The sequence below is a fragment of the Clupea harengus genome, chromosome 10 (assembly GCF_900700415.2).
Source record: "Clupea harengus chromosome 10, Ch_v2.0.2, whole genome shotgun sequence".
Taxonomy (NCBI): Eukaryota; Metazoa; Chordata; class Actinopteri; order Clupeiformes; family Clupeidae; genus Clupea; species Clupea harengus.
In genome coordinates, this window is record NC_045161.1 from 23,325,547 (window position 1) to 23,347,004 (window position 21,458).

General features: G+C 41.2%; 1 protein-coding gene across 1 annotated transcript in view; it reads left to right on the top strand.

The window, feature by feature from the left end:
- The first annotated feature begins 3,011 nt into the window (after nt 1–3,011).
- Nucleotides 3,012–21,458, top strand: part of slc1a7b (solute carrier family 1 member 7b) — a 51,327-nt gene continuing 32,880 nt past the window's right edge. Inside the window, exons 1-2 of the mRNA XM_031574254.2 lie at nt 3,012–3,152; nt 21,152–21,273. Coding sequence (XP_031430114.1) covers nt 3,012–3,152; nt 21,152–21,273 — 263 coding nt within the window. The remainder of the gene's footprint in view (nt 3,153–21,151; nt 21,274–21,458) is intronic.

The window sequence follows — 21,458 nt, forward strand, 5'->3', positions numbered from 1 at the left end:
CAGAAACTGTTTGCATGCTAGTTAAATCCAAATAAAAGTACAATTTATAACTAGGTATAATATCATTGACTTATTGACTATGGCATATTCTTATGACCTATGCTGGTCCCTTCAGGAACCACTGCCTTACGCCACTGACTAGGGCCTGTCATAATAGCCTGCACCTGGGCCCGTCGTAACTACGTTAGGCCACTGGTCAGGCTTGTATGAGCCATTCTCAGTCATCAGCTTGGCCAGCATTACAAACATTTTCTCCTCTGAAGTTGCCTATAAACAATCACATGCTAACAGAAGAACAGACTCAGGGATTGATCCCTCTGCCTGGCAATCAGAGATCAAACTGACAGTTTTTTGGGCTGTGTAAAATAAACCACCTCCTCATAATAATTTGGTTTTATTTTTCAGAATTTGGTGAGGATTTGGTTAATCTGGCGTGAGTAGTTTCTGGGTTTTGTTTTGTAGCCCTCCACAAAAATGTCCCCAAAAATAACGACGGCTTTACTTAGGGCAGTTAGTGCATGATAAAGGTGGAGGACAGAAGCGGATGTGGCTCTTGCCTCACATGTCTCCAGAGACTAGCAGGGGCTGTTATGGTGTCTGCAGCTCCTCTGAATGAACAACCATCTGTGTTTATTTTAATCCTCTGCAAGTCGACGTGCTTTATCATTTTACAAGTGCTGCATGACATGAACAATGACACTTCACATACCAAATGCATGCTGCAATAAAATGACTGAAGCTGCAACTGAATTTCTCAGTATGTAAATAAGTACAGTTAAATAGATTTTGCATATAAATTTCAGTCGAATCATTATCACACGCTATGAGAAATGCAGCGTCTGATGAATAAGACGTACAGCTAAAATACTTTTTCAAAGCGAACAGTGAGTGATCTTTTGGATCACTGTTTCACATTCACAAAGCAGACAGATTGAGAGGAATGGGAGATATTGATGGATAGGAAGGGCTTGTGTATGCTGCCATCACTGTTTGATATTCCTCAGATGTAACTGTATAATTTTCCATTCAACATCCATTCACATTGATGTATATAAAACTCATGTACGTGTTATGAGTGTGAATTTGTGTGTTCAACATTGATATTGTAAAATGATGTATGATTGGCATATGGTGCAGTAGTTTAACTGGGCAATCAGGCAACGCTTCTCTTTGTTATGTAAGGTCTGAGAGCACACAGAAGTGTCTGAGGGAAAATACATGAATATGTGTTATGTGGACAGTTCTGTTCAAACCGCAGGTTTTTCTGAGGACTGTTTGATAATTGTCATGTGTTGTTTTTGTTCATTTTATTCCAAAACGATGTGAAACGATGGCGCCACGGACGGCTGCCTCGTGTGTTGGTGCGCGATGTTTTGTCTTGTTTTGTTAGTAAATTATGTTTTATGTTATGTGTAGTACTTACTGTGTTTGTATGTTTTTATGTTTACTGTATGCACCTATACATCAGAACAAATTCCAGGTAGGTGTAAACCTACTTGGCAATAAATACTATTCTGATTCTGATTCTGATTCTGAAACATTTTAACAGATAGATTTCTAATAATTGTTTTAGACAAATGGGCATCGTCTTTAAAAGCTAGATTGGAACAATATCGACATAATTGTTTTCCATAGACTGGTGCAAACAGACCAATACATTGCCATTCTTGCCAATTACTATCCCTTCATTATTAATAGCTGAGACGGTGTATGGTATAATTAGCCAGCTAATGAGGCTCTGAGTCCAGAGTACATTTAGTAACATCCCCACAGGCAAGCTATTATAATGACTAATATACCTTTTTTCTGTGCAAAGCAGATATCTCACAGTTAGGTGAAATACACGATGAAAACATTACCCAGAGCAGTCAGTAATTAATGACATTGGCTGACTTCAGAGCCCGGTTATATTGAGGCCATTTTATGTGTACGTTCCACTGACCTACACCAACACAGAGAGGGTAATTGAACTTGCATGTTAGACGAAATGAAGACAAGACAGTTGGTTGAGTAATATCTTATCTGAAAACCAAAAAGACTGAGCATGGAAATATTATGGCATAGTATAGCGCTGCCAACCCATTAGCGCGACCATCACAGTGTTGATATCCTAGTGGCTCCTTGAAGCATGTATGCATGTGATTGGTCCTTGAAGCATGTATGCATGTGATTGGTCCTTGAAACATGTATGCATGTGATTGGTCCTTGAACCATGTATGCATGTCATTGGTCCTTGAAGCATGTATGCATGTGATTGGTCCTTGAAGCATGTATGCATGTGATTGGTCCTTGAAGCATGTATGCATGTGATTGGTACTTGAAGCATGTATGCATGTCATTGGTCCTTGAAGCATGTATGCATGTGATTGGTCCTTCAGTGTCGCTGTCTCTGTGGCCCCCCTGGCTCTCGGGCCCCTTTAACCCACATTGTGACTTCATCCTGTTTGGCTTTGGGTATTTCATGCTGCTGCCCATCCCTATGTTTTTATGGGTCTTTAATCCTTGCATCAATCCAGCCCTTTGAATACAGGGGCGCTCAATGGGATTGCTGCCGCCTGGCCCAAGACAATCGCACCAGCTGTCACAGGCCCCCTGTTGGCCACTGTGGGGAAGTGCATGTGGGGCGTTGGGCGATGGGCTGGGCGTGGGGAGTATGCCTGGAAAGTGTCATGATCTCCTTAGTCCTGCGCAGAGAGAGGGAGAGAGAGTGAGGGAGAGATAGAGGGAGAGAGTGAGGGAGAGATAGAGGGAGAGAAAGCGTGCACGCGAGAGAGAGGAGGGTGATCCGTCACACAACCAAAAAAGTGCTTCACAGCTGCTGTGTCACGAGCAATCAGACCTTCCCCGTCGCCTTCTTGTGTACATCTTTTTTTTTCTACACCCGTTCTCCCTGTTTTGATAAATTTTTGTGCACATCTGTTTTTTCTTCTTCGTTCCTCTTGTGGTCCGCTGCCTTGGATTTGTCCTGTTCACATATGGGGTATTGATACGGCGCTAGTTGGGGATTCGCGATGGCTGTGGCACTGGACGCCGTGTGGCTGCGGGTGAAGGCGGTGTGCAAGCAGAATGGGCTGCTTATCATGTCGGTGATGGCCGTCATCATCGGATGCCTCCTCGGCTTCTTCCTACGCTCAAAGCAGCTCTCCGAGCAGGTCAGTCGCACAGCGCCCCCCCCCCCCCCCCTCCAAATAACCTGCTTAGGTTCACCTGTGCTCCCTCCAATCCCAAACCCCACCCTTAGAAAAAGCACCACATCAAAACCCAACTCTGCTTACCCCCATCTCCCACATGAGACCCCACTGTGGTGTTTTTCTCTGTCACCCCTTATGCGTTTCCTTTCACCTGCCACAATAAGTATTCAGCGTTTTGGTCAAGTCCTACTGATGGCTTTTGATGTCACAATCGTAGTGTAGCTCAAGCCAGCAGAAGACAGCTGCCATTTTTTTTTTTTTTTTTGCTGCTGCGTAAGAAGCATTAATACAAAAAAAACACACACACACACACACCATCCCCATCAGGCTGCCCTCTGCAAGTAGTGGAAGGAGACACCTTCGCGGACTTCAGAAGGTTTTTCCTAGGGTATACTTAGGTAACTTTTTTCCCTTAGTCAAACCACTTTACTTGCAGGTCTAATTGAACCTTTGAAAGGGCAGTTGCAAGACCTCATGGACGGTGGGCGTTTGCAGCAAGATTTATCAGTGCCAAAAACTGTTGCCCACATTAAAAACACACATCGTTCTGTAACAGGGCCCAGGGTCCTAGACTCTTCCCCATTAGCAAACGGCGATTTTTTTCTGTTTTGTCACCCTTCAAAAAAATGGTTGCCTGGGTAAATCTCTATCATATTCGGGAGTATGCCTAAAAATAAAATGGCAGCCGTTTGCTGCGATGCGGGAGGATTACCATCCAATCACACAAATGCTCTTAGTAATTGTACATTAAGCAAAAGTGCTTCTTATATCCATGCAACACGCTGACAATGGTGGCATGTTTTCTTTTGAACTATTGAATTATAATAGCCCTATGTTCTTTCTGGATTGTACATTTGGTATGTACATTTGGAATGAACAAGCAGAGATGAATTCCTATGTGGACACTGAAAGCCTTTTGCTTGATTCCTGATGGAAGAATATTAAGCGAGACACCACTGTGCTGGAGCACATAGTTGTTCTGTGTTATAATTAATCAGAGCAGTCACACATGTGCTAGCGGACAGGGTAGGGTGGATTTGTGTTTTCACTTGTAAAGGTTGCTTTAGTGCACAATATAACTGCCATGGTTTTTGCCGTGCCCAAGCAAGCATAAAAGTAATTTAATAAAGCGGGCTGATTGAAGTAGAGTCCTATCTCATCCTACATCACATGTCCCATCTGCCGCTCAATTTAGGCAAGTACAAGGTCAACTTATATGGGTCAGCAGCAAGCACCGTCTGCAAGTTGTTTTGATTTCATATTCTGAGGCTGCCTCTGTTTGTCTACAGCTTCCTTCTCTGTAGCCCAGCTGGAAAGTTTAGTAATGCTAATGTGTGCACTTAATCATTTCTTTTTGATTCATTTGTTTATGCTACCCAGCAAAACAGTTGGACAGCTTTACCATTGGGAAAATAATGAATATAAACTACGCCTTGATTTTTTAAGCTCAGGCTGCTATATTCTCACGCAATACAGATATGGCAGGCACATGCAGCAGCTTCCGTCAAAGTGCAGCCATTATTTAGTTCCCCCTCTGCGAGTGGTATGAATCACACACCCATACATCGGTACCTTTGACCTTCCTGGAAGGCTCATCTCCATTCAGATTAATGGAAATCTATAGAGCTTGGCCTGGGGCCTGGGACCGCGGAGCTGACCATAAGCAACACATTATTTAAGAAGCTATAAATAGTAATCACACACTGTGGTACATAGCATTTGAGTGTTGGGCCTTGGTGGAAGAACTTTGTTACATGTAGTATTCAATAAGAGAATGGCACAGGCAATCCATGTTTTTTTTACATGAAAGGGAATCAGATTAAATTTGTATTGCCTTCCATGAGGGGAGATACAGCTTTCTATCGCAGCTTTCTATCGCAGCTTTCTATCCAGTACTGAGGAACATGTCCCCAGAATACAAATCATTGCCATTGGTACATTTCGTCACCTTCCTAAAATAATAAGTCATTTTTTTCAGGTTTTTCAGAAAACACAAAAAACTTAACCAAAAATGTAATATATGATATTTATTGATTAATTTCACTCAAAAAGGTTATGACAAAAGATGACTTTTGACATACCAATACTTTTGATATGTCAATTTGATATGTCAATTATGTAACACAAGAGGAATAAATGATGTGGGCACATTTTTGAACATGCCTTTGTGACTTAAGCAATTTTAAACCTCCAGCTCTATCAACAATAAAGCTTGTAAAATTGCCTAAGTCATATTGTCTTTTGACTTAGGCAAAATAAAACTGCCGAAGTCACACTTTTGACTTAGGCAAAATTAAACTGCCTAAGTCACACTTTTGACATAGGCCATTATACTACAGGGGTAGAATCACATGATCTGTTCAACTGAGGATGTAGGCGATTTTACCAGAGGTGGCCAGCATCATGAGGAGATGATTAAGGCACAAAAAAAGTAATTTTCGTCAAAAAATGACTTAGGCAATTATTTTAGGAAGGTGACGATTTATACACTTGCCCCACGGCAAATGGGCATCAGCCAGACACTGAGAGATTGGGCAGGGGGCCAGACCCACCTGAGGGGTGCCTGGATTTAAAAACACCCCCAGCCCCTCGTCAGTCAGTGGACAGGCGTAACTGCACTGCTCAATGCCACGCCTGTACCTGATTTAGATGCCCCGCAGGACGCTGTGTCTCAGGTCCACACCGTGCACACAGCCAGCCACAGCCTGGAACAGTTGAGTGTGGGAAAATGAGATGAGAATGTGAATGCGATCTTCCAAGTATCGTATTGAATTCAAATGCCAGTTTTTCTTTGCCTTTTGAATTGGTGGGATTTAAAAAAAAAAAAAAACATTGAACAAACATAGAAGCTACAAGGCTACCAATATCAGTTACTCTCACAGTTTTGCTGCATAACACAGAGAAGAGTTTATTTCTTCAAGTTCTTGTTTTATTTTTGCAGTAATGTTTTCATTTTTTAACACAAATAGAAAAATACCAGCCTATCAGTCAATCGCCAATCTTATTGAATTGTCAGGTTGCTGGTGACGCCACACAGTCCTGTTAGAATGACTGGATCTGCAAATCTTCGCCTCCACAAGGAGCACGTGTGAGAGATGTATCTGATAGATGTGCACAAGGGAATGCATATGGCAACAGGAGGGGGAGTTTGACAGGGAAACGGGGACAGAGAAGGCAATAGTGTCTCAAGTGAGTGTGCTCTGCTTGTGTGTCGACCTGTGCATCGCTGTCTGTGTCCCCTCAACCTAGGAAGGGCAGGAGAGGTACTTTAGGGCAGTTGGGTGCTAATCGATACCTGTAGAAGTACGGAAGGTTTTGGCCTCCCATCCTGTCCTCTGTCCAAATCTATGCCTCGTTATACGTGTTATAATATGGGCGATAGGGGTTCAGGATGTTGAGGAGTCGTTTAGCAATTTGAAGTCTGCTAATCCCAACTCCTCCTCACCAAGTGTCAAAGTGTCCTTGAGCAAGACACTGGACCCCCAACCGCTCCTGATGTACAGGTTAGCGACTTAGATAGTAAAGTGTAGTCTGCAAAGCGCTTTGAGTGCTTTTTGAGTGGAAAAGTGCTATAAAAATGCAATCCATTTATAAAGCACAAAAGAAGTTAAAATAGACCTAACCTTTTCCCGGAAACACTTTCCCTCAGTATTCAATATATAATTACTTCTTATCATGGCTTCCCACTAATAATGCCGCATTCCTAAAACGTGTCAAACGGAGAAAAAAAACTATAAAATTCTTCAATGTCTTGAGAATAACACTTCAGTGGACTTACAATACCCACAGCTTCTATGCTCTGGTTTTAATTGCTTCCCACAGGTAGAATCCCATCATTTGTATTCAACACAAGCCTTGTGTTACCTCACAGCGTAAAAGCACAAAACACCAGCTGGCTTTTGTTCTAAAAACCTTGTTGAGTTCTACAGCAGCAAACTCCAGTCTGTGACAATAAGCTGAGTCCATTGAGGCGGGACCATCAGCTCGCCAACTGTAATCACAAAAACTAGAGTGGAAAACCCTCCTGCTCCTGAGGGGAGGTGAGCAGAGAATGAGAGACAGAGAGATGGAGCACTGGAGAGAGGTGGAGAGAAAGAGACAGAGAGAGAGAGGGAGAGAGGTGGACATATGTGTCGAAACCAATCAACAGGATCAGGTTAGAGGCAAAGACATGAGGAGCAGAAGCACATGGCTACGTGCAGGGTGCAATTTGTGAAATTGGGGGGGGGAGTGGTTTGAAACCTTTTTCTTGTAATGAAAATAAACCACGACCCACAGTGGACTATACAGCCTATGAAGCCTGTTAGGCTACTTCTTGTAGCTGTTAAAGCATGCATTAGCTGGCTTAAATAGCTAACACAAAAAACAGGTGTGCATTGAAAGTGCTAGCCAGCTGTTTGTTAATGTAATTACTACTAAGATTGTTTTCTGCACTAGAGTTGGCTGGACTGACTGATCAAAAGAGTGCTTTGTTTTCGCCTTCTGGAATTCAAGGAAATCCTTCTTGAAAATGTCATTCAATCATTAACGTTAAACACTTGCTGCAGCAAAACAGCGAGTGCTGACAGTAATGGTCTATTTCAGACATGCACTCAGTGGCTTATAAAGCACTATAACAGGAGTATTACAAAATGTAAAAGATCTGATGTGGTTTAGTGTGAAGATGAGAAATGAGAAACAAGCAAAAGTCCGCTGTGCATGAATTTAAGCTCATTTAATAATTAGGCAAAATCATTTAGCCAATTTAATACTATAAGCAAGATCCGAAGCGTCACCACACCATACACCACACGATAGCTGCAGTTCATGTGTGACATACTTTACTCATTGCTTTGCATATTAGCAAGCCATCTTGGCAAATATGCAACTGTGGGCCAACTATTTTTCCAGTTCAGGACGTCTAACAGTGTAAAATAATCCCTGAACATTTCAAGGATCTAGCATAAATAGTTCAAAAGTAATGACTTTTTAAAGCCCCCTGTTGAAAGCCTCCTTATCTCAGAAACTCAAGAAGATACAAGCCAAACATTTTTTACAAGTATCAAACAAATCAAAGACGGCGAGTCAGGAGGGGCTCTGTTAATTTAACATGGAATGACCAATTTTTGAGGAAGAGCTTTGACGTGGAAGAAATCCAGATCTTCCAGCTCACACAGTAGAGTCTACCTCATGGACTCCAAAAACAATAAGCACAAATGAGCATCCCGGGGAATGGGATGCAGTTCATGACAACACTAATCAATGAGCATCCCAGGGATGCAGTTCATGACAACACTAATCAATGAACATCCTATTGGTCCACTAGATGGCAGAATGCAGGCAAATGAGTCAGAAACCCAGACAGACCTGTGTGGTGTTCAAACTGGGATCTGTGGACCAAATCATGCGTCCAAAGGATCCACAAAAAATACAGTACGCTTTTTCAGTCCCAATAAATCAAATGCAAACGCAGTGTGTCACCGGCTGGACCATCGGACAGGGAGATTGATGTAATTATTAACTAGAGCTCTCAACCAATAGAGGATTTCTTTATTTTCCATCATAGGTGTAGCCAGACCAACGACAAGGACGTGGGGTACCTCAGGCAGTTCTTTGCGTAGGGTCCAAAATGCTATGCAGCTGTCCTGCTGCTCAGATTATTCAGTCAGAGTTAGACATGGCATCTTGTCTTATCCTGTCCTATCATAACCTAACCTGACCTCGAGTCTAGTGCCATCTACTATGCCTAATATCTATCTATCTATTTGTCTGTCTATCTATCTGTCTGTCTGTCTATCTATCTGTCTGCCCATCTATCTGTCTATCTATCTATCTATCTATCTATCTATATAGATAGATAGATAGATGGATTTATAGATAGATATTTAGATAGTGCCTTGCATAAGAATTCACCCCCTTGGATGTTTTATCCTTTTATTGCTTTTATAAATCAATCATGGTCAATATAAGTTGGCTTTTTTGGAGAAAAAAAATCACAAAAAAGCCCTCTTTAATGTAAAAGTGAAAACAGATTTCTACACAGTTATGTCAATTAAATAAAAATATGTAATGAAAAATAAGTGATTCTATAGGTATTCACCCCCTTTAAAGTGACTGACCTAATTCAATAGAGGTCCAGCCAATTGGTGCTAGAAGTCTCACAATTATTGAAATGGGGATCAGTGTGCAGTGAATGTCTCAAGTGATTGGTCCATTCACTGGTCAGTATTCAGTAATCAGTATTCCTGGCTACCGTTACACCATGAAGACCAAAGATCACTCCAAGCAACTCAGAGAAGAGGTTATTTAAAAGTATAAGTCAGGGGAAGGATACAAAAAAATGTCCAAGGCACTAAACATCCCCTGGAATTCTGTTAAATCCATCATCAAGAAATGGAAGGAATATGGCACGTGTAAATCTGGCTAGAGCAGGCCGCCCTCACAAACTGAGTGTCCGTGCAAGAAGGAGACTAGTGAGAGAGGCCACCAAGACACCTATGACTACTCTGAAGGAGTTACACGCTTCAGCATCTGAGATGGGAGAGACTCTGCATACTACAACTGTTGCCCGGGTTCTTCACCAATCAAAGCTTTATGGAAGAGAGCCACTGTTGAAAAAAACTCATATCAAATATCGACTAGAGTTCGCCAAAAGGCATGTGGGAGACTCCATGGTCAAGTGGAAGAAGGTTCTGTGGTCTAATGAGACCAAAGTGGAGGTTTTTTTCAACAGTGGCTCTCTTCCATAAAGCTTTGATTGGTGAATAAGAGAATGTGGAGAGGGCCGGTGGGAGAGGGGAAATAAAGTGGAAAAAAGTGTTGAGTACAGACATATGCCATCCTCCTACCTAGGAACAATCAGCTGAAGTGTTGAGTGCAGACATATGCCATCCTCGTACTCAGGAACAATCAGCTGAAGGAAGAGCACTAATGCACTGTCTGCTCTGCGGATTGCACAGAATTGAATTTTCTGTACTGTCTGTTTCTGTGGAAAGGTGTTCCGTCACCCCATTTGCCCCGTAAACTGATTCTCATCTAGCTGCGTCATCATGGTCAGGCTTTCACTGCCCGGAGGATGAAGAGTTGACCAGAACATCCCCCAATCATCCCAAAGTGTGAATTGAGTATGATGTGGTGGGCGACAGTCATCCGTCTTTCATGGGAGTAAAATTTTTGACACACACACTCACACACAGACATGCGCGCGCGCACACAGACACAGACACACACATAAAGAGAAAGAGAAAGAGAAAGAGAGACAGTGATCTTGGCTGATAGTAGGACTCTTCAATTTACAGCCTTTTACATTTTGGTAGAGTGTAGTTTTGATGGCTATTTACTTGCATCAGGTGATTTGTTAACACAAGTGATTTATACCATTAAACTAGCTTTCATCTTTTCATTATGTCATAATTTGGTACATTTCAAATTGTGGGATTACTTGAAAAGGAATTTAAGATCATATTAAAGTCAGGGTCATTTTATTAATTCAGCTAATTACACTAAACTATTAAAGACATGAGTGAATATATGTGTGGAGTATAAGAAACAACTTAAACAAATATAAGTTGATATACAGTAGATGTTTTGCAGTACTATATGATATAATATACTATATAAATATATACAGTATAGTATATATAATATGAAGCCTGTATGAAAAAAACTATTAGTCAAACAAATGAATGAGCCAGCCATGTTCTTGATTAAATGCACTCCAAGGGACTTTACTCACAGGCACACTTTCAGACTAGGTACTGTACTTCTCTCTCCCCCGTAAAGATTAAATGCGATCAACCTTCAATTTAGCTACTACTTCTCAAATCCTCTTTTTCTTCACAGACTCAGAATAGCATCAACTTGTAGTATACAGCCTATCATGTAATCATACTGATTACACTGAATAACGTGTAGAATTTTTAGGCTTGTAGAACGTATGAGGCCATATTCATACGCTATACTGTGCATCTTAGACTTTCGATGGATATGGGCAATTAGCATTCTAGTCGTAGAGAATGAATTTGCGGGAGTCACACCAAATGATGATGGAGGCTAGAACACGGAGATGTGGCAAAGACCTGGCATTCGTGATCTTGAGCAAGCAGGCAGCAAATCATTAACCCTGTCCGGGGAGAATGAAATAGCCTTGGTGTCTTGGAGATTCAACAGAATCTTTGCACAATTTCCTGATGGCTAAGATTCATCATTATTGGGAAATGAGGCCCAGATCTATAACCGAATAAACTGTGGGAGGTTTTTCATTCTCACGAAATTGCAAGGCAGTGTTACTTGAGTAAAAATGACTCTAATCCACTAGAAAGAAATGATCTGTTGGGTTCAAAAATTCAGATAATCATAAAGCTTTGACTGGACATATTCACTCACATGCATACAGACCAGAACATGTTAAAGTAACCTTCCTTGCACACAACAGTGGCAAAAAGTTGAATTGTTTCCAGTTATTATTTTATTTTGTTTTATTTGTGTATTTTTAGATAACATTAGATTCAACTTTATTATTTCACACATTACATATGACACTATGTAAACAAAACTTGCCATTATGTTTTGGTGAGTTACTTAAAAAGACTAGTCAGTCACACATTAAAGCTCTGGTGCGTAGACGTGGGCTATCCGCTTGCAGTGTGACACTTGGCTGAATTAAAAAAGTCATGGCTACATTCAGACGTGCTCTTGACTAGCCGCTTGGCAGCAGATGCTGTCCTACCCAGCCAGCTGCATCCTCTCGTGACACACGCACACACACAAACACACACACACACACATACGCATGCACGCCCACACACACACACACACATACACACACACACACACACACACACACACACATACACACACATATACACAAGTACTGATCCTGCTCTTAAAACAGAAAACTAAGCTCTCTCTGACTAATGCAGGGCAGAAAAGCTCTTTAGCTGTTATTATCGTTCACTCCTCTCTCTGTCCCTCTTCCTCTCCTCACCACTTCATCAGTCTGTGCTGGACTTCTACCTCCATCGCTCCATCCTATTCCTCCTCCACGTTCTAGAACTGTCTCAGCACACCCCGAAATCAGACCAGACCTCTGCTAGCACATCTTCCTGTTTTTCAATTTTGTGTTGCCGAGACTGAAATAAGCACTGCCTCTATCCCATGTCTCCAGGGTTGTCCTATAGTGATACATTTCCCTGCTGTTGTTTCCTCAATCATCCCTTTAGACAACGTGGAGCTGAAGATAACATGCATTCCCATCTTTTTTGTTGTTGTTGTTGTTGTTGTTTTAATTTTTTAGAGAAATACATTCTTAAAAAGGGGCAATATGTTATGTTTGCCGACAGACCTAATGTAAATGTGTAAAAGGGACTCTGTGCACCACAGCTCGCTGGTTACTTCACCCCGCTGCAATGCTCTAATGACCGGCCAGGTTGTGTGCAAAGGGAGAAAAAAAAACAGAAACATGTCTGCACCAGATTATATGATTACAAAATTACTTCAAAGCCACTGACAGTCATGCAAGGTCACAAAAACATGATGTGACATCCACGGCAACACAGCATTTAGATAATATGATTTGGAGTCAAACATTTTTGTACGTGGTTCTCCCAGTCCTGTCAAAGAGGGGGGAGGGGGGAGGGGGGGGGGGGGGGGGGGGGGGGGGTCTGTGTGATGGCAAGCCTTGCAAATCCTGTAAAAAATGTAGCATGCTATAATAAGGCATGATCTTGCATTAGATTGGAGGGAAGCTAGTTTATTGAGGCATAGAGTTTGTGACATACTGTAATGACGCAAGCCAAACTAGATCCGATTGCAGAAACATTTATTCAGTAGCAATGGCAATCCAAGAAGCGTTGTCAAAAACATAAAAATATCAAAGCAGAGCAAAGTCAATCCAAAAACTTGGTAGAAGTAGCAGAGCAGGGAGAATAAAGAACAGGAATGAACACGGGAGAAAGCCCAAAACTGAATTACAGGAGCCGTTGACTTGGCAAGGAAGCAGGGGACGAGAGTAACCAATATCTAACAAAGGACATAACCAAATGGCAGGGTTTAAATCGAGTCCAAAAACAGAACAGGTGAAACTGGTATTCAGGTGATTGACGCGGGCGGAGGGGATTGTGGAACTGGAGTCCATGACAGATACAGATATTGGACCATTGTGTGAGCCACACTATCCATAACCACAAGGAATTTAACATCTCACCCTGTGAACTAAACTTAAAAAGTGTATTTTGCCTGTGGGGTTTTGAGTTAATCATCTGCTTTGATACACTGATTTTTTTGCTATTTCTCTTTGCCAAGATCAATATTAGCAGTAACTTCGTAAAAAAAACGTTTACATTTTGAAATGGTTATTGGCCACAGGTCCTCTTCTCTCTCATGATAGTGTGTATGTCTTCTGTGAGGCGTAGTAAGTGACCCTAACAGCCCCTAACATGGATTACTACCCATCGTCTCCAGTGGCAGACTCCACTTCACCGCCCAACCAAAGTGAGGGCTTAAAGTAAAGAAGCTTTCTAAAAGTTTTGACCGACAGCCAAACTCACCCTGCTAAGACTCTAATGGTGGCGGAGAGAGAGGTTGAGACTGAGTTGGTCCGTCGCACCGAGCGAGGGCAGAGGATGCTGGGTAGCGGGCGTGGTCAGCGAGAGTGACGGAAAGTGGCGACAGTGGCCAGAGCAGCAAGAGGTCACCTGATCCACCGGCGAGCTTTGTGACAGCAACCGGCGTCACAGCATGGTGTACGCTTATTTCACTTCTGTGTCAATCAGGCCACTACTCACCATGTTTGGTGCCACTTTACATGAGCCTCCTGTCTGGATAATAATGAGCATGATGTAAAATGACAACATTTATAATTCACATTTACATTTACATTTAGTCATTTAGCAGACGCCTTTATCCAAAACTATGTACAAAGGGGAGAACAATCAAGCTACGAACAATAAAGACCTAGTGTAACAATAAATACAGCTTTACATAAGAATTACAAATAATTGCAGGAATGCAACAACTGTAAGTACGAGTTAAGTACTAGTAAGTGCAAGTTAAGTACTAGGTTAATTACAGCCCATGTCTGGTGATTTAACAATGTCATGTTATGGTTATCTTTAAATGTCATTACAGTTCCCAAATGATTTAATGTTAATACAACATGGCATACAATTTGACATTAAATTCTTAATGAATATCTACAATTGTTAATGTTGTCAGTACAATTGCTGATAGTCATAACATGATCACGAATGTCATGATATCTGCCTGCTATGTGTTTCTAGTGTCTCATGGTATCTGTCTTAACATCTGCACGTTATGTCAGTGCTACGACATGCAATTCAAGTAAAGTGTCATCAACTGTATTGGGGCTTAAGTTGGTGTGGAATGTCCAGTTACTCAAAAATGGAAATGTCCATTTAGTTAGAATGAACTCATTTCCCATGAAATTAGAATGATATATATTTTTTTTTTATGACCCCCATGAACCAAAACATTTATTCACTTTACACACACAATACGAGTGCAGTGAGGTGAAGAAATTAGAAAAACCTAATAATGTTGTTGTTGCCCTGAAAGAACAGGTGCTCAGATTAATGGACTGCAAAAGAGTTTTGTGGTATTGTCCCTGTGAAAGCATCCCCCCTCTTTGGTACAAACCCTTCAGGGTCTCCTAATGACATTTTCAGAAATACTTTTAGTTTATTCAGGAAAAATAACCAGCAAAATGTTACTGTAGGTGAAATGAGAATATTATGAGATGTTTCGAAAATGGTAAGACTACATTCTTTGAAGTAATCTGTGCCATTTCACATTAAGCTTCCCTTCATAAACATTAATGAAATATTGAAATTGTTGGTAATATTCTATATGACAATAATAAAGTATTTATGACATATATCATAAAGACTGTTTGGTAATTCTAAAGTCAATAGCTTATTCATACGGAAGTATTCAATGAGAGATATTTTTAAAAGATTAACTTTAGTGGAACTGACATTTTTCAGTGTCCTTTAAATGTTTTGAAAGGAGGTCGTTTTTTTCAGGTTCTACAATGATTAAATATCTTTCATGAATTAGTCTTAAGATTTGGATATTTCAGAAGTCTCAGGAACCCCAAATAAGTTGTTTGAAAGTTATGAAATGTGGTGAAATAATGTAATAATCCATACAATCTATCCATACATTTGTCTAGATCTAGTGCAATTGTCATTCGGTATAAATTACACCTTTATAAATCACACATCAAAGCAGAGCTATTTTTAAGTAAGAACTGTTACAAGTACTTCCTGGTCATATGAGTAGTCTGCACTGTAGAGAGGTGATGTGACATGTTACCTGTAAAGTGCTGGCTAGTCATGGTATAGTCAGTGTGGCCTTTTTTAAACTGAAAACCTGGTTTTGACACTCAAATGTTTAGCGTCTTAAGTTAGCGATCAGAGAGAGAGTGAGAATAAACAAATGGTTGCGAGATGGCTGTGGTTGTGAAATGGCAGTGGTTGTGAAATGGCTGTGGTTGTGAAACGGCTGTCGTTGCTATCCCATGTTAACCTACCCCATCTTGACCAGCCCATGGTGGTGGGAGCCCATTGCTCTCCTTTAGACATTTTGCCCTGTTTGGTTCCCCAGTCAGGATGTTGTATGTGTGTTGTATACGGAGATTGGCCATGGACTCTTGTAGGTCTTCACAGCACTACATAATGCCATTTGGTTCTGTTGTATCCATGCCTGTATGGACCTTGATAGTTTTAAAGATGTTGCGTCTAGAGACATGGCAAGAATATGATCACTGATCCCATTGAACGCCTTGATTCAGTGTCTCCCTGGCTCAACCAGTGGTGCTAACTACACTGTGGTCATGCGTTTCAAGGCAGCATATAGCCTGCTGATAACCTGCTTACTTGTCCTTGTGGTGCTAACTACACTGTGGTCATGCGTTTTAAGGCAGCATATAGCCTGCTGATAACCTGGTTACTTGTCCTTGGGACAAAAAGCATTTGCTGCATTTATTAAAAATATGTGTCCAGAAATTTTGTCAAGGCTATAGTTGAAGAGGTTCCAGTGTGGACACTTGGAGTATGTTATGACCCCTTTGTCAGAAACGAGAGCAAGGTTGCACTTGAGAAATTTCACAATTTCCCATTATAACCCCGCTTATCTGTGGTTTATTTATGGTGTTGCAGGTAGAGCTCTACACATTTCAGCAGAATATGGTTTTGATTTTTGTATTATTGTTATCATTTTTAATATAACACAAGGCTGTTTGGTTCCTCAGCTGTACCATTGCAGAAGACATCTCTATTTAAGCAATAAGGTACGAGAGGCAGTACTGTATCGTCAATAATGTACTGTTCAAGGGTGTTGTTAGGCCTTATTGCTTATTGCTTTTATAATACGGTTGCCAGCAACATTATAAATAGTAACTAAATAGTAAGCTGCCTTTCAGCACAAAATAGTTGTAATAGCCACCAAACGTTGTGTATCGCATTTCAGTAGCCTAGACTCTAGAGAAAATAGTCCCCGAATGTGTGGCTGTTGCTATGCAACAGACAAACAGCATTGGGAACATCACGTTTGTTAGCCTACACTCTCCTGTAAGCTAAAGTGGTATAAGCTAGCGAGCTGTTTACGGTCACAACCCACAGAAAGTTCAAAATGCCCGGGATATGTTGTGCTGATGGATGCGACAACAGTAGCCAGAGAAAACCTAGATATACAATTGATACAATCATGAATAATTGCTGTGTCTTGTTAGAGCTAAACTCTCCTGAGCAAGCTAGAGTGCTAATAACTAGCAAGCTGTTTAGCCCTTTGGGATTTGGCTACAACTCGTTAGCCCATATTGGCACTCTTGCTTGCTCAGGAACGGTTAGCTTTGATAAGATCCAGGATACATGTCCTGTGATCTCATACATATTGTTTTTGTCTCCAAATGCCATATCTTGGTGTCGTTCACCCATCCTGCAACTGCATATTGAAAGGCATCTCTACTCTTGAAATATCCGGTTTATGGGGATGGATTATGTACAAGATAAATGTAAATGTCGGGAAAAGAAAGTTGGGGCAGATGCTTTGCAAAAACACAGAGGAATTGCTAATCGCTAACGGCTAGTAGCATGCTAACCTTTGATAGGTGCTCATACACCTCGCAAATCCTCTTAGACGTATTTTTCAGTTACAATAATGGGGTTTTTATATTTTACAGTGTCTATTTCTCGGTAACTTTCTAAAAATCTAGGCAAAAAAAAGTAAAACTTAAAACTTTTAGGTACAAATAAGATGATCTACGGAGATTTGGTCCGCCATTTTTTCTCTAACTAAGGTAGTATATTTCGAGTGCGCACTGATATGGAACGCTCAGGTAAATGTAAACAGCTGTACAGTACATTATGGCTCAATACAGTACACCCCGTGACCTCCTTTCAACCAATCAGAATGCTTGATTTCATCTACCAGTATTATAAATTATGCATAAGGGATTTTTAGACGGGCTCTGAGTTAGGCTTTCCCTCCAGTGGGTTGGACTAGTGATGGAACCGATGCTGCTAGTGGTGTTATACCCGTAATTATACCCATTCAGACAGAGGCAGGACTGACCAAATTATGAATAATTGTTTAGTAATACATGATTATTTCCGTCAGACATATCTGTGAGTGAATGATTACCAAGGCCCTTCAGTAATTTATTTGTGTTTCAAATATGGGAGAAAAGGAGAATACTGTTGCGCTCAGAATAAGGTGGTCAGCTCACGTGTGTAAAACCACAGTGGAAGTGAGTCAGTTTGTTGGTTCGCACACTGATGCAAATAAATGAGGACTTAGTTTGTCAAATTATTTTATCCTTAGTTACAGACTTAGACTTAGACAAAAGTGTTTTGCTCTCTGCTCCTATCAGTGCTCAGCTTGTGGCAACTAGACATCCAGTTTAAACAAGGCACTGATTGTGGGCGGTAACCAGAGAACAAGAGACAGGTGGAGGAGGCGGGGCACTATATACCAGGAAGCATCCTAAAAGATGAGTAGATGTATATGCAGTCAAGTTGAAACTTTAACCATAGACGTTATAAGGGAGGAGACAAATCATTGACAGGAAAATGAAGGGGGAATTAAGGGGACGAATCCATAACGCCTCACCTGAACGTTCTGTTTATTTCCATTTGGTGCATGCGCAGTGAGTCTCACTGATGACACTGAAATGTTCCAAGAAGAGGGAACAGATGTGAGAATATCCTTCAGAGATAAGACGAATCCAGATGTTGATAATGTTTCAGAGGTGTATGCCCCGGTGATGGGTATCGGGTATCTTCTTGTGCTGAATAGGGGTAGATGCTGGGTAAACTCTCAGAGCTAGGGTTCCACTGTGGAGAAAACCAGAAACTGAGCATCATGAGTGTTTCTGGAACGGGCACCAGTCAGAAAAGATGGATGCAGAAACATATAGAGCAATCCTGAGTGAAAACCTTATCCAGAGTGCTCCGGATCTCAGGTTACATTTCCACAGAACAAAAGCCAGAAGCATACCACCAAGAAAACACAGGGGTGGCTTCGGGAAAACTGTGTAAAGATGCTGGAGCGGCCCAGCAAGAGTCCAGACCTGAACTCAATAGAGCATCTCTGGAGAGACCTGATAATGACTGTGTACCAACACTCCCCTTCCAACCTGTTTGGGATTGAGCGATTCTGCCAAGAAGAATGGGAGAAGCTTCCCAAAAGAGTGGTGTGCCAAGGTGGTGGGTTGGGCTGGTGGGATTTGAGGCTGTCAGTTGCTGCCAAGGGTGCGTCAAATAAGTACTAAGTGAAGGGTCTGAATATTTTTTTGCTTTATCCTTGTGGAGTACTGTGTGTAGATTGACGAGAATTTTTTTCTAATTGAATCAATTTTAAGATGAGTCTGATGCATAACAAAATGAACGAAACCTTAAAGGGTCTGAACATTTCCCAAATGCAATGTATGTATTTATGGATAGATGGATGGATGGATGGATGGACAGACGAAGGAATGAATGCCTGTTTGTATGCTGATGAAGGACTTCTGTCAGAAGTCTGACACTTTCTGGTTTTGGTTATGTATGTATGCATCGAATAACCTTTCCAGAATCCTCCACACAAAGCCATACCAAACTTATATTGTAGTATGTTCCAAGAAGTAAAGAGGAAAGAAATTCACTGTCACTGTCATCAACAAAAATACATCACGTTGTCATCTACAAACTTTTACATCCAGCTTTTCAGTGATTGCTCTTGTTGTTCATGAACTGATTTTCAAAAGAACAGATGGTAATTATGGATCCTAATGAATGACATGACTAATTCGTGTTCTCCAATTCCTTTCCACACCGTACATGTTACATGCTGTCTCTTTGAATTGAAGAATAAGCATTGTAATCATGGGGAGATAATTAAGCCACTATTTATCTTTCCACGGAAAGATAAGAGTTTTTGATTTAATAAGTATGCGTAATTACGTGATCGCATTTAGAGACATTCAGTACAATACAGAATATGTTTGTAAAAACACTAGAGGATACGCCTTGGTCACTTTCACTGAAGGAAATAGATGTTTCCACCATTGTTGCTTTGAAGATCTATTCTTACATAAGAAGGTTAAGGATAATTGTAAGCAATTACTGCTCAGACAAAGGATCCTGGTCTTCCAATTGAATAAAAGGGTTGCGTAAAACACCTTGTTCACAAGTTCCGTGTTCACAACGTAATGCAAAATTAGCATGATACAGAATATAATGTAGATTTCCCAGTATGCAACAGGAGTGTACTCTCCCTCTCTACGTTGGCTTGTTAGATTATAGATGATGTAACGTCACAACCCAGACTCGGCCTCGTTGCTTTGTTTGCACTGATCTCTCTCTCTCTCTCTCTCTCTCTCTCTCTCTCTATATATATATATATATATATATATATATATATATATCTCTCTCTCTCTCTCTCTTTCTCAAAATATGCAGAGCAGGGGGTAGCATTAAAACCTAACGTGCAGTGTGTGGGAATCAAGTAGCGCCCCACCCCCTGCCCTCTTCCACTGTCCCTACTGACTGTGGGGAAATAAAAGTGGACATTCAGAAATAGCACCAAACTCAACATGAAAACATGACCCAACATTGGGGAAATTCAGAGAAACACACTCAACTCCATTACACCCACCCCCCCACTAATTTCACTGAATTTCAACCAACCAAAACAGCAAGCAAATTGAACATAGACGCAGAACCGGCAATATACAATAATAAAACAAAGCAGAGAAATGTAACCCAAACTAGATCCAACAAGTCCACCAGCCTTGGAAAGCTATCAAGTGATGGACTTGGGGGGCTAGGGGTAGTCACTCTGCAGCCTGACCACAACTGAGGTGCCATCTACGCCTCATGAATAGGGAATACATTTAAACTGCAAATGATAGAGAGTAACCATTAACGCTCTTTTCCCTCAAAGGAAAGTAGACAATGTAAAGAAGGATTAAAAAATACAGAATATGTGAATATGCTCTAATAAGCTCCTCTAAAAAGATTTATTGCACAGGCATAGTTTAAATGAGCCTATTCACAGGCTTATCCAGTGCTCCCCGCTTTGTGTGTTCCCCACCCCTATGACAACCAAGTCAAACTCGGAGTCTTGGGCATGGGAGGCGGGCGTAATAGCAAGGAGGCTAAAACCCATGGATGCTAGTGTTAAGGTGTTGGGGAGTGGGGATCTACTCACTGTCGAGCACTGTATCCGCTGGCTACCGTTACAAGTATAAAGTGACCTTAAATGAAAAAGTTAACCATTTACTGAAGGGAGTAGCCATTTTTAAAAAGACACCATACTGTGATTATTTTTCACTCTGTCTCTGTCTTTGCACATTGTACAACTCATTGTGCAATTCCAAAATACACGGTTGCTGCTACAGTATATACAGCATTTTAGCATACATTGTGCCAGATACCCTCTAACAGCGTGCTCTCTCTGTCTCTCTCTCCTCAGGAGGTTAGACACCCTATAACAGCTGTCTGTCTCTGTCTCTCTCTCCTCAGGAGGTCAAATACTTCCAGTTTCCTGGTGAGCTTCTGATGAGAATGTTGAAGATGCTTATTCTACCCCTCGTCGTGTCCAGGTAAGGAACCTCCTGGCAGCAGTCTCTTTCTCAGAACTCTGGGGAGCATCTCCACAGACATGTGGAGTAAAGATAAAGAAGCAGGGGTTTTCTTTGCATACATTGAGAGTGTTGTACTCTAAACATGGCGTAATATATAGCATGGTATAGAGAATCAATAGACAAATGCAAAAGACACCACCCTA